General features: G+C 38.0%; 1 protein-coding gene across 1 annotated transcript in view; it reads left to right on the plus strand.

Moving 5' to 3' along the window:
• The first annotated feature begins 4,393 nt into the window (after positions 1-4,393).
• CD5L (CD5 molecule like) overlaps positions 4,394-12,793 on the plus strand; it is a 40,735-nt gene continuing 32,335 nt past the window's right edge. The window contains exon 1 of the mRNA XM_089907107.1: positions 4,394-4,466. Within this exon, the coding sequence (XP_089763233.1) occupies positions 4,394-4,466 (73 nt within the window). The remainder of the gene's footprint in view (positions 4,467-12,793) is intronic.

Raw genomic sequence — 12,793 nt, forward strand, 5'->3', positions numbered from 1 at the left:
TCATGTTGGAATATGGGGGTATCAAAGTCCCACTTCCAAGAGTAGAGATACCAAAATAAAATTTAAACTGATGTTCAGGCCACAACTAGAAATATACAAATTATGAAAGGAAAAATCTCATTGGTAAAGGCAAAATATACAGTAAAGGTAGTAAATTAATCACTTATAAGTCTAGTAGGAAGGTTAAAGAGTCATAAAATCATCTATATCTGTAATAAATATTTGAGATACACAAAATAAAAAGATGTAAAATATGATGTCAAAAACAGTAAACACATGTGTGGCAGGTTGTAAAAATGGAGGGTTAAAATGCATTTGAACTCAAGAGTTAGCAACTTAAATAATCATATATATATATGAAATATCGCTATATATAAACCTCATGGTAACCACAAACCAAAGATCTGTAATAGATACTCACACAAACAAGAGAAAGGAAACCAACATAACAATAAAGATAGTCATCAAACCACAGGGAAGAAAGCAAAAGAAGAAGAAAGAAACAACAACAACAAAAAAACCCTGCAAAAACAATCCCAGAACAATTAACAAATTGTACTTATTAACAAATTAGTAAGTACATAGCATGTGTTAAATTTATATTTCTACCTGTTTGCTGTCAGTATACGGAAATGCAGTTGATTTTTGCACATTGATCTTGTATTCATTGACTGTACAGAACTCATTTATTGGATCTAGGAGGTGTTTTTTTGTTTGTGTGTTTGTTTTTTGGGTTTTCTATCTGTATATTCTTGGGGATTTTCTATGTAGACAATCATGTCATCTGCAAACAGAGGCAGTTTTATTTTTTCCTTTTCAATTTGTATGCCATTTTCCTCCTTGTCTTATTGCAGTGGTTAGAACTGTCAGCATTATTATTATTTTTTAAATTAATTAATTAATTTATTTTTGGCTGCATTGGGTCTCCGTTGCTATGTGCAGGCTTTCTCTAGTTGTGGCGAGCGGGGGCTACTCTTAGTTGCAGTGCGTGGGCTTCTCATTGCAGTGGCTTCTCTTGTTGCGGAGCACAGGCTCTAGGTATGTGGGCTTCAGTAGTTGTGGCACGCAGGAAAGCCTACACTCAAGCAGCTGAACAGGGATTGAGAAAGATTATGTTTGTTTTCTCTTAAAATGCACCCAGTGATTTTCCATCTCACATTAGAGAAAGAGTACAAAGGTTTTCACAGTGTTCTATTAGACTACCAGTGTCATCTAGCTATCCAGATACACTTTTCTGACCTCATCTCCTAATGCTTTCCCCTCATGCTCTCAACTTCAGCCACAGGAACCTTCATGTTATTCTGTGAAAATGCTCGACACACTCTTGTCTCAGGGCCTGTGCACTGCCTGTTCCCTCTGCTTAGACTATTTCCCCCCTAGATAACCGTGTGGTCTATCCCTTCATTTTCTCACATGTCTGTTCATAGGGCACATTATCAGTGAGGCCTTGCCTGACTAACTCATATGGAATAGCAACTCTCTCCTCCATCTCCTTTACATTCTTTAAAAATAGCATTTATCAATATATGAAGTGTTATATATTTTGTTTACATTTTCTCTCCCCACTAGAATATAAGCTCCACAAGGGCAAAGACTTTCTCCTTTGTTTCCTGTTATATCATCCATGCCTAATAGTGCCTCCTACATGCAAATGCTCAACATCAGTGGAAAGAATGAATAATATCAGTGTTTGAGAGTTTAGCCTTATTGTACCCTCAATTCACTGACTTGGAAAAGGATTACACCTCAGCTATGTCAAACTCCATATGTTACTTCAGATGGCCCTATGCAGGGTGTCTCTGTTTTTTTCTTTCTACCTGGGAGGTGTTCTGTACCTAGACAGGAGAAGAAAGGACAGGACATATGAATTGCTGACAGAGACTAGTGTAGCACAAGAGAGTAGATTGGACTAGAGGCACAGATGTCAGGAGGTATTGCTGAAACCACTTCCTTTTCTCTACCCCCCAGGAAGCAAATATCTGGATACAGAACCAGTACACAACTTCTGTGTTTCTGAATAAAGCTTCTGTAGTTTCCCAGAAGGAACAAGGGCATTTCTGATTTGTGAGAGGCTGCGTGTGAAGGAGGAAGCTCAGGGGCCCTGCAGCCGCTCTACTTCTTCCCTCTTCACTCTAACAAAAAGTAGTCATGATGATCTTGGAGCCAGGGTTTTTGTTGGGTCAGGACTGATAAATTTTGAAAACTGTCATCTAGAGACAGAAACCATGTGTTAGGAGAGGCATTAGTAACTGGGTAGATGGGATTTCCAGGGATGAGTTGTATCTTTTCCTAGGGAGATACTTCTGGATAGGTAATTATCATTGCTTTCCCTTCATGGAAAAATACTGATTAAAAACTTGATGCTAAATACAGTGTTTTTTTGTTTTTTTGTTTTGCGGTACACGAGCCTCTCACTGTTGTGGCCTCTCCCGTTGCGGAGCACAGGCTCCGGACGCGCATGCTCAGCGGCCATGGCTCATGGGCCCAACCGCTCCGTGGCATGTGGGATCTTCCCAGACTGGGGGACGAACCCATGTCCCCTGCCTCAGCAGGTGGACTCTCAACCACTGCACCACCAGGGAAGCCCCTAAATACAGTGTCTTTATGTTTGTAAATTCCTAACTTAAAAAATCTAAACTACTATACGTCCTGCATTTAATCCCAAAATATCCAAAATATATCAAGCTAAGGTGGTTGCAAAAGAACTTCATTATTGGGGTATTAATCATACTAAAAATAATAAAACTGTCTAATTTTAGGGAATTGGTTAGATTAATTATTGTACATTAAAAAAATGAAATGTGGGGCTTCCCTGGTGGTGCAGTGGCTGGGAGTCCGCCTGCCGATGCAGGGGGCGGGGGTTCGTGCCCCGGTCCAGGAATATCCTCATGCCGGTCCGGGAGGATCCCGCGTGCCGCGGAGCGGCTGGGCCTGTGAGCCGTGGCCGCTGGGCTTGTGCATCCGGAGCCTGTGCTCCGCGACGGGAGGTGCCACGGCAGTGAGAGGCCCGCGTACCGCAAAAAAAAAAAAAAGAAATGTGGTGTTATGTATGGAGTAAAAATCATTTTTTTTGATGTTTGTTTTGTAACTAAGCAAACAAAAGCAGATTATAAAGCAGCATTATAGTCTGATCCTATTACATGCCTTTGAAGAAATTACTATTTAATTTCAACTTAATGTCAATATCAACTTATATCAATTAGTCTAGAGATTGGAAACAAAATTTATCTTAGGAAGATAACAGCCCTTTTATTAGAGAAAAATACTTCACTGTGCTCCTTGATTATGTTAAGAAATTTATCACCTTCCCCACTTCCACCCTAATGCCACATCCAGGTAGTAGAAGGTAGACAAAGAACAGTTAAAATTCTTCTGAATGTTACAATAAAAAGTTAAGCAATATGGAAATCATTTTCAAAAAATTATACAGTTGCTTTTCTCATTGCTGGGTTAGAAAGTCAGAGATCATTGTTTCAGGCTGGAACTTCCTTATGTGGTGGTTGTCCTTTGTAGTCATACTCATGACAAACACAACATATATGCAGCGTTTCACAGGTATAAAGAGCATTCACATCATTTGAAGTATTGGGTCCTCAAAACGGCCTATAAGATTGGCAGAGGAAAACACTCGTTATCATTTGGTGAATGAAAAGATCATATCCGAGAGTTTCAATGACATACCCCAAATCTCAGAGCTGGTAACTACTAAAAAATGTTTGTGTATGTCTTAGATTTAGTAACTCAAATTTATTAGTTTCAGAGCTAAACACATACAGCTTGATTAATTCTCATTGGCCAGACTCACAGAAGACACATTTACAAAGCGAAATATCAATTTTTAAAAGTCTTGTGTATTGAATATATCACTCAAGGTTTAGAACACTTGGTTGAACTATTATAACTTAGTCCCAAGGTAATTGAAAGATAGAATTAATTAATTCATTCAGTTATTCATTAAAAATTTTGAATATTTACTGATTGCCTACTTTATGCTGAATTCGGTGGTAGATGCTGACTTTTTAGTAATATACAAAAAATATATGGTCCTTATTCCCATGATGCTTAGAGTCTAATGCAGGAAGACAGACATTAAAAATTGAGATAAAGTGATCAAAGAAATATTATAGGGTGCTAGGAACAAATCCAGTGGTGTAAACACTTGTACTGAGCTTACAGTTGTCAGGGTTCTTGATCGCAAGTGAGAAAAATACAACTCAGCTTAGGTAAAAAGAGAGAAAACAGGAGAGAAAGTGAAATGGCTGTTTTAGCCCGTGGTTTCTAGACATTGGAACCTGAGGCAAGGATTAAATTGTTGACCCTTTATTTGGGCAGCATTAAGTCAAGTGGACAAGGGCTTGGGAGAAGGGCATGAGACCAGCAGAGATGTGAGACCATGAAGTGGTACATTGTCATCCTGGTCTTGATCATAAAAAGGCGTGAAGAAACGCAGGAAGGTCACAAAACAGGTACAGTCACTTGGCTGGCAAGACTTCTCTGGAGAGGCTGCAGTGAAACATCTTGCTACCAAGTGGTCCGTGAGAACAACGAGGGATGGAGGATTTACCTGCTCCTCCTACACCCTGTGTTGGGGTGTTTCATCCAGCCATTGGAATGTTTAAAAGACATAGAATCAGGGTATAGGGCTTATGATAGATAAGTCACTTGGACTGTGGTAGATCTTGATCCTCTCTCCTCTAAACAGGCTTTCCCAACTTTTGTTATACTGTGACCCAATGCTCCAGGTGAGATATTGATCTCCTAAGCCCTTAGTTGATTGGGGTGGTGCCTGAAGTTGTTGGAACCCTTGGACCACTCATTTCCTGCTGCAGCAGCCTCACTAGGGCCTTCAGATCCCCTCCAGTTTATACCAAATTACCCCCAAAATATCATGACATGGAATACTTTTGGAAGCATTGACTGGAAGTACAAGTTTTTTCTAACTTTGTCTTGTATCAGTTGAGAAGGATGTTTCTTCTCTACAGATTGTACTGGAGATGCATATACACATACTTAAACTTTGATCCTAGTGTAGGACAGTGATTCTCCAAGGCTAAGTAGGGTGGTGGTGAAGTGACCTGCGGGTTTGTATCAGTATCAAAATCTTGGAAGAAAGTGGATTTTTCTGACTACACAGGTCTTAGAAGCTCAAGGAGACTAATTTGCTCTCTTCTTCTCTTTTTACCTTCCACCTATTACCCATCTTTGCACATCCTTGCCACATCCAACTAATTGAGAAAAACTTTTCTAGTTCTAGTGAGCTTCTCTGCCTGATTGGAGCTTATGATATCCGTTAAAAGTATTAGGGAGCAAAAATGATTGAGAACTATTTGATAGTCAATCCAGATATTTTACTTGCTATTTGATATTATGGTTTCCAACATTATAGCTCACTGATTGCCACTTGGTACACTTTAGGCGCCCTCTTGGGAACTGGGAACTACCAAGCCTTATCAAAACAAATCTACAAATGACTCTTCTGGACTCCTGTTGGGGAGAACTAGACCATGGCATATTCCTTCTATTATATGTTGAATCTTGTTTGCTTACATTTCACAGCATGGGAGTACTTTATTTTTATTCAGATTCTGGGGCTGCATCCTATATGGACAGCTCCTATTATTATTTTGACTGTGAGTCAGGTATCGTATTTATGACACCCTCTGTTACCTCACTTCACAGTGCACGGCTTCAGACATCATTATACATTTTGACATTTACTTTCCTCTTGGGGGCATATTTCTGAAATGGAATCACTGAATCAGAAAGAATTTGAATGAATCCTTTCACATATTGTAAGATTATTTTTCTGAAAAACTATGATTTTCCAATGCCGCTAGTGATATATTTGTTTCTGAACAATCTGCTATCACTGCAATGTATTCTTTATGTTGATTTTTGTTAATTTAACTGCATTGTGCCTAGGAAGATATTGAAATATAACTATACATGCCCTTCCTCTAGTTCTTCTTTCTAAGCAAAATTCATTGCTTGCTTTGCTCAGTGTCTAGGCCTGATTGAGGTCACAGGAACTAGAAGAAGCTGAGAGGGAGGTGACTGATTTCCAGAGAAAGAACACAGTAGAAAAAACATTCTGAACAAAAGAGAGTGGGAGGTTAGAGATAGGAGAAGAGGTGATGAAATAGAAGAGTTAGGGAAAACAGGGTTGGAAGAGATATTTGAAAAGTTTTGGAAGGAATAGCTGTTATGCTGAGTGCAATTTTGAGGGAGAAAGATATAGAAACAAGATACTGAGGAAAGGCTGACTTTGTGTTGTGCAATGAAATTTTTAAAAATGTAGTTAGGAAAGAGATAACCTTCATCATGACTCCCACACTCTTTGGCTTATAGTATAAATAAGTAGAAATATATCCCCATTAAGTTACAATGGTCTTCAAAATACACCCTCAAATTTAAAAGGATATTGTAGAGAAAATTAAGATATCTTAATAATGCTCATTGAGGAAATAATTGCAGTTTGGATCTGGTTATATGAGATGGAGAACCAGAATTACAGTGTTCAGCGAGTTCTTTCATATGAAGTCTAAGTAACTCCCCCTACAGGAATTTGTTTTTTAACTCTCTACCATGGAAATACAATTTCCTAATAGAGTCTTTCTTATAAGGAGAAAGGTTTTGGGTACCTCTTTGCCCTTCTGCACCATGTAAGACAAGCCTTCTGGGGACTGAATGGCTGTTGTGTGCACCATTAAACAAATACTGGAACCACAAGTAGAGACCATGTGCTACCATAGACGAGAGAAACTCATGGAGGGAGATGGTAGAGGAAGACACGGAGTAGTGGTAAAAGCACCCCGCTGAAGTTTACAGGTTGGCCAACCTTGGAGGTAAAGAAATATTGCAGATTAAGTGAGATTCTGCAAGGCCCTGTTGATGCCTGCAATGCCCCCCATGACTGGCACAGATTTGGTAACAAATCCTGGACGTCCCAGGATTTGGGAAGCTAAGGGTAACTGCATTAGCACTGACCTTAGTTTTGGAGAAGAGCAACACTTGGTGGCACCCATGAAGAAAAAAGTGAACAAATCCTCTTCCTCACTCACCAAGAGGCCCGATATTTTCAGATATTCATACAATAGGAGCCAGATATATCTGGTAATGTAATTTTTTTCTGAATTTTATTTAATTTATTTTTTATAAAGCAGGTTCTTATTAGTTATCCATTTTATACATATTAGTGTATATATGTCAATCCCAATCTCCGAATTCATCACCCCCCCACCACCACTTTCCCCCCTTGGTGCCCATACATTTGTTCTCTACATCTGTGTATCAATTTCTGCCCTACAAACTGGTTCATCTGTACCATTTTTCTAGGTTCCACATATATGCATTAATATACGGTATTTGTTTTTTGCTTTCTGACTTATTTCACTCTGTATGACAGTCAATAGATACATCCAGTCTCTACAAATGAACCAATTTTGTCCTTTTTAATAGCTGAGTAATATTCCATTGTATATACGTAACACATCTTCTTTATCCATTTGTCTGTCGACCAGCATTTAGGTTGCTTCCATAACCTGGCTATTGTAAATAGCACTGCAATGAACATTAGGGTGCATGTGTCTTTTTGAATTGTGGCTTTCTCTGGGTATATGCCCAGTAGTGGGATTGCTGGATCATATGGTAATTCTATTTTTAGTGTTTTAAGGAACCTCCATACTGTTCTCCATAGTGTCTGTATCAATTTACATTCCCACCAACAGTGCAAGAGGGTTGCCTTTTCTCCACACCCTCTCCAGCATTTGTTGTTTGTAGATTTTCTGATGATGCCCATTCTAACTGGTGTGAGGTGATACCTCATTGTAGTTTTGATGTGCATTTCTCTAATAATTAATGATGTTGAGGAGCTTTTTATGTGCTTCTTAGCCACCTGTATATCTTCTTTGGAGAAATGTCTATTTAACTCTTCTGCCCATTTTTTGATTGGGTTGTTTTTTTTTATTATTGAGCTGCATGAGCTGTTTACATATTTTGAAGATTAACCTTTTGTCTGTTGATTCGCTTGCAAATATTTTCTCCCATTCTGAGGGTTGTCTTTTGGTCTTGTTTGTAGTTTCCTTTGCTTTGCAAAAGCTCTTAAGTTTCATTAGGTCCCATTTGTTTATTTTTGTTTTTATTTCCATTACTTTAGGAGGTGGATCAAAAAAGATGTTGCTGTGATTTATGTCAAAGAATGTTCTTCCTATGATTTCCTCTAAGAGTTTTATAGTGTCTGGCCTTATATTTAGGCCTCTAATCCATTTTGAGTTTATTTTTGTGTATGGTGTTAGGGAGTGTTCTAATTTCATTCTTTTACGTGTAGCTGTCCAGTTTTCCCAGCACCAGTTATTGAAGAGACTGTCTTTTCTCCATTGTATATCCTTGCCTCCTTTGTCATAGATTAGTTGACCGTAGGTGCGTGGGTTTATCTTTGGGCTTTCTATCCTGTTCCATTGATCTATATTTCTGTTTTTGTGCCAGTACCGTATTCTCTTGATTATTGTAGCTTTGTAATATAGTCTGAACTCAGGAGTCTGATTCCTCCAGCTCTGTTTTTTCCACTCAAGACTGCTTTGGCTATTCAGGGTCCTTTGTGTCTCCATACAAATTTTAAGATATTTTGTTTTAGTTCTGTAAAAAATGCCATTGGTAATTTGATAAGGATTGCACTGAATCTGTAGATTGCTTTGGGTAGTATAGTCATTTTCACAATATTGATTCTTCCGATCCAAGAACATGGTATATCTCTCCATCTGTTGGTACCATCTTTAATTTCTTTCATCAGTGTCTTATAGTTTTCTGCATACAGGTCTTTTGTCTCCCTAGGTAGCTTATTCCTAGGTATTTTATTCTTTTCGTTGCAATGGTAAATGGGAGTGTTTTCTTAATTTCTCTTTCAGATTTTTCATCATCAGTGTATAGGAATGCAAGAGATTTCTGTGAATTAATTTTGTTTCCTGTTACTTTACCAAATTCATTGATTAGCTCTACTAGTTTTCTGGTGGCATCTTTAGGATTCTCTATGTATAGTATCATATCATCTGCAAACAGTGACAGTTTTACTTCTCCTTTTCCAGATTGTATTCCTGTTATTTCTTTTTCTTCTCTGATTGCTCTGGCTAAGACTTCCAAAACTACGTTGAATAATAGCAGTGAGTGTGGGCATCCTTGTCTTCTTCCTGATCTTAGAGGAAATGCTTTCAGTTTTTCACCATTGAGGATGATGTTTGCTGTGGGTTTGTAATATATGGCCTTTATTATGTTGAGGTACGTTCCCTCTATGCCCACTTTCTGGAGAGTTTTTATCATAACTGGGTGTTGAATTTTGTCAAAAGCTTTTTCTGCATCTATTGAGATGATCACATGGTTTTTCTTCTTCAATTTGTTAATATGGTGTATCACATTGATTGATTTGCGTATATTGAAGAATCCTTGCATCCTTGGGATAAATCCCACTTGATCATGGTGTATGATCGTTTTAATGTGTTGTTGGATTTTTTTTTTAATTTTTTATTTTTTTTAAACATCTTTATTGGGGTATAATTGCTTTACAATGGTGTGTTAGTTTCTGCTTTATAACAAAGTGAATCAGTTATACATATACATATGTTCCCATATGTCTTCCCTCTTGCGTCTCCCTCCCTCCCACTCTCCCTATCCCACCCCTCCAGGCTGTCACAAAGCACCGAGCTAATATCCCTGTGCCTTGCGGCTGCTTCCCCCTAGCTATCTACCTTACTACGTTTGTTAGTGTGTATATGTCCATGACTCTCTCTCGCCCTGTCAAAGCTCACCCTTCCCCCTCCCCATATCCTCAAGTCCGTTCTCCAGTAGGTCTGCGTCTTTATTCCTGTCTTACCCCTAGGTTCTTCATGACATTTTTTTTCCCCTTAAATTCCATATATATGTGTTAGCATACGGTATTTGTCTTTTTCTTTCTGACTTACTTCACTCTGTATGACAGACTCTAGGTCTATCCATCTCATTACAAATAGCTCAATTTCATTTCTTTTTAAGGCTGAGTAATATTCCATTGTATATATGTGCCACATCTTCTTTATCCATTCATCCGATGATGGGCGCTTAGGTTGTTTCCATCTCCGGGCTATTGTAAATAGAGCTGCAATGAACATTTTGGTACATGACTCTTTTTGAATTTTGGTTTTCTCAGGGTATATGCCCAGTAGTGGGATTGCTGGGTCATATGGTAATTCTATTTGTAGTTTGTTAAGGAACCTCCATACTGTTCTCCATAGTGGCTGAACCAATTCACATTCCCACCAGCAGTGCAAGAGTGTTCCCTTTTCTCCACACCCTCTCCAGCATTTATTGTTTCTAGATTTTTTGATGATGGCCATTCTGACCGGTGTGAGATGATATCTCATTGTAGTTTTGATTTGCATTTCTCTAATGATTAATGATGTTGAGCATTCTTTCATGTGTTTGTTGGCATTCTGTATATCTTCTTTGGAGAAATGTCTATTTAGGTCTTCTGCCCATTTTTGGATTGGGTTGTTTGTTTTTTTGTTATTGAGCTGCATGAGCTGCTTGTAAATTTTGGAGATTAATCCTTTGTCAGTTGCTTCATTTGCAAATATTTTCTCCCATTCTGAGGGTTGTCTTTTGGTCTTGATTATGGTTTCCTTTGCTGCGCAAAAGCTTTGAAGTTTCATTAGGTCCCATTTGTTTATTTTTGTTTTTATTTCCATTACTCTAGGAGGTGGGTCAGAAAGGAACTTGCTGTGATTCATGTCATAGAGTGTTCTGCCTATGTTTTCCTCTAAGAGTTTGATAGTTTCTGGCCTTACATTTAGGTCTTTAATCCATTTTGAGCTTATTTTTGTGTATGGTGTTAGGGAGTGATCTAATCTCATACTTTTACGTGTACCTGTCCAGTTTTCCCAGCACCATTTATTGAAGAGGCTGTCCTTTCTCCACTGTACATTCCTGCCACCTTTATCAAAGATAAGGTGACCATATGTGTGTGGGTTTATCTCTGGGCTTTCTATCCTGTTCCATTGATCTATTTTTCTGTTTTTGTGCCAGTACCATACTGTCTTGATTACTGTAGCTTTGTAGTATAGTCTGAAGTCAGGGAGCCTGATTCCTCCAGCTCCTTTTTTCGTTCTCAAGATTGCTTTGGCTATTCGGGGTCTTTTGTGTTTCCATACAAATTGCGAAATTTTTTGTTCTAGTTCTGTGAAAGATGCCAGTGGTAGTTTGATAGGGATTGTATTGAATCTGTAGATTGCTTTGGGTAGTAGAGTCATTTTCACAATGTTGATTCTTCCCATCCAAGAACATGGTATATCTCTCCATCTATTTGTATCATCTTTAATTTCTTTCATCAGTGTCTTATAATTTTCTGCATACAGGTCTTTCGTCTCCTTAGGTAGGTTTATTCCTAGATATTTTATTCTTTTTGTTGCAGTGGTAAATGGGAGTGTTTTCTTGATTTCACTTTCAGATTTTTCATCATTAGTATATAGGAATGCCAGAGATTTCTGTGCATTAACTTTGTATCCTGCTACTTTACCAAATTCATTGATTAGCTCTAGTAGTTTTCTGGTAGCATCTTTAGGATTCTCTATGTATAGTATCATGTCATCTGCAAACAGTGACAGCTTTACTTCTTCTTTTCTGATTTGGATTCCTTTTACTTCCTTTTCTTCTCTGATTGCTGTGGCTAAAACTTCCAAAACTATGTTGAATAAGAGTGGTGAGAGTGGGCAACCTTGTCTTGTTCCTGATCTTAGTGGAAATGCTTTCAGTTTTTCACCATTGAGGATGATGTTTGCTGTGGGCTTGTCATATATGGCCTTTATTATGTTGAGGAAAGTTCCCTCTATGCCTACTTTCTGCAGGGTTTTTATCATAAATGGGTGTTGAATTTTGTCGAAAGCTTTCTCTGCATCTATTGAGATGATCATATGGTTTTTCTCCTTCAATTTGTTAATATGGTGTATCACGTTGATTGATTTACGTATATTGAAGAATCCTTGCGTTCCTGGAATAAACCCCACTTGATCATGGTGTATGATCCTTTTAATGTGCTGTTGGATTCTGTTTGCTAGTATTTTGTTGAGGATTTTTGCATCTATGTTCATCAGTGATATTGGCCTGTAGTTTTCTTTCTTTGTGACATCCTTGTCTGGTTTTGGTATCAAGGTGATGGTTGCCTCGTAGAAGGAATTTGGGAGTGTTCCTCCCTCTGCTATATTTTGGAAGAGTTTGAGAAGGATAGGTGTTAGCTCTTCTCTAAACGTTTGATAGAATTCACCTGTGAAGCCATCTGGTCCTGGGCTTTTGTTTGTTGGAAGATTTTTAATCACAGTTTCAATTTCAGTGCTTGTGATTGGTCTGTTCATATTTTCTATTTCTTCCTGATTCAGTCTTGGCAGGTTGTGCATTTCTAAGAATTTGTCCATTTCTTCCAGATTGTCCATTTTATTGGCATAGAGTTGCTTGTAGTAATCTCTCATGATTTTTTTTATTTCTGCAGTGTCAGTTGTTACTTCTCCTTTTTCATTTCTAATTCTATTGATTTGAGTCTTCTCCCTTTTTTTCTTGATGAGTCTGGCTAAATGTTTACAATTTTGTTTATCTTCTCAAAGAACCAGCTTTTAGTTTTATTGATTTTTGTTTCTATTTCATTTATTTCTGATCTGATCTTTATGATTTCTTTCCTTCTACTGACTTTGGGTTTTGTTTCTTCTTTCTCTAGTTCCTTTAGGTTTAAGGTTAGATTGTTTATTTGAGATTTTTCTTGTTTCTTGAGGTAGGCTTGTAT

Source organism: Delphinapterus leucas, chromosome 1 (genome assembly GCF_059928025.1).
Source record: "Delphinapterus leucas isolate spDelLeu-1000000601 "Yukka" chromosome 1, BTC_Dleu_Yukka2, whole genome shotgun sequence".
Taxonomy (NCBI): Eukaryota; Metazoa; Chordata; class Mammalia; order Artiodactyla; family Monodontidae; genus Delphinapterus; species Delphinapterus leucas.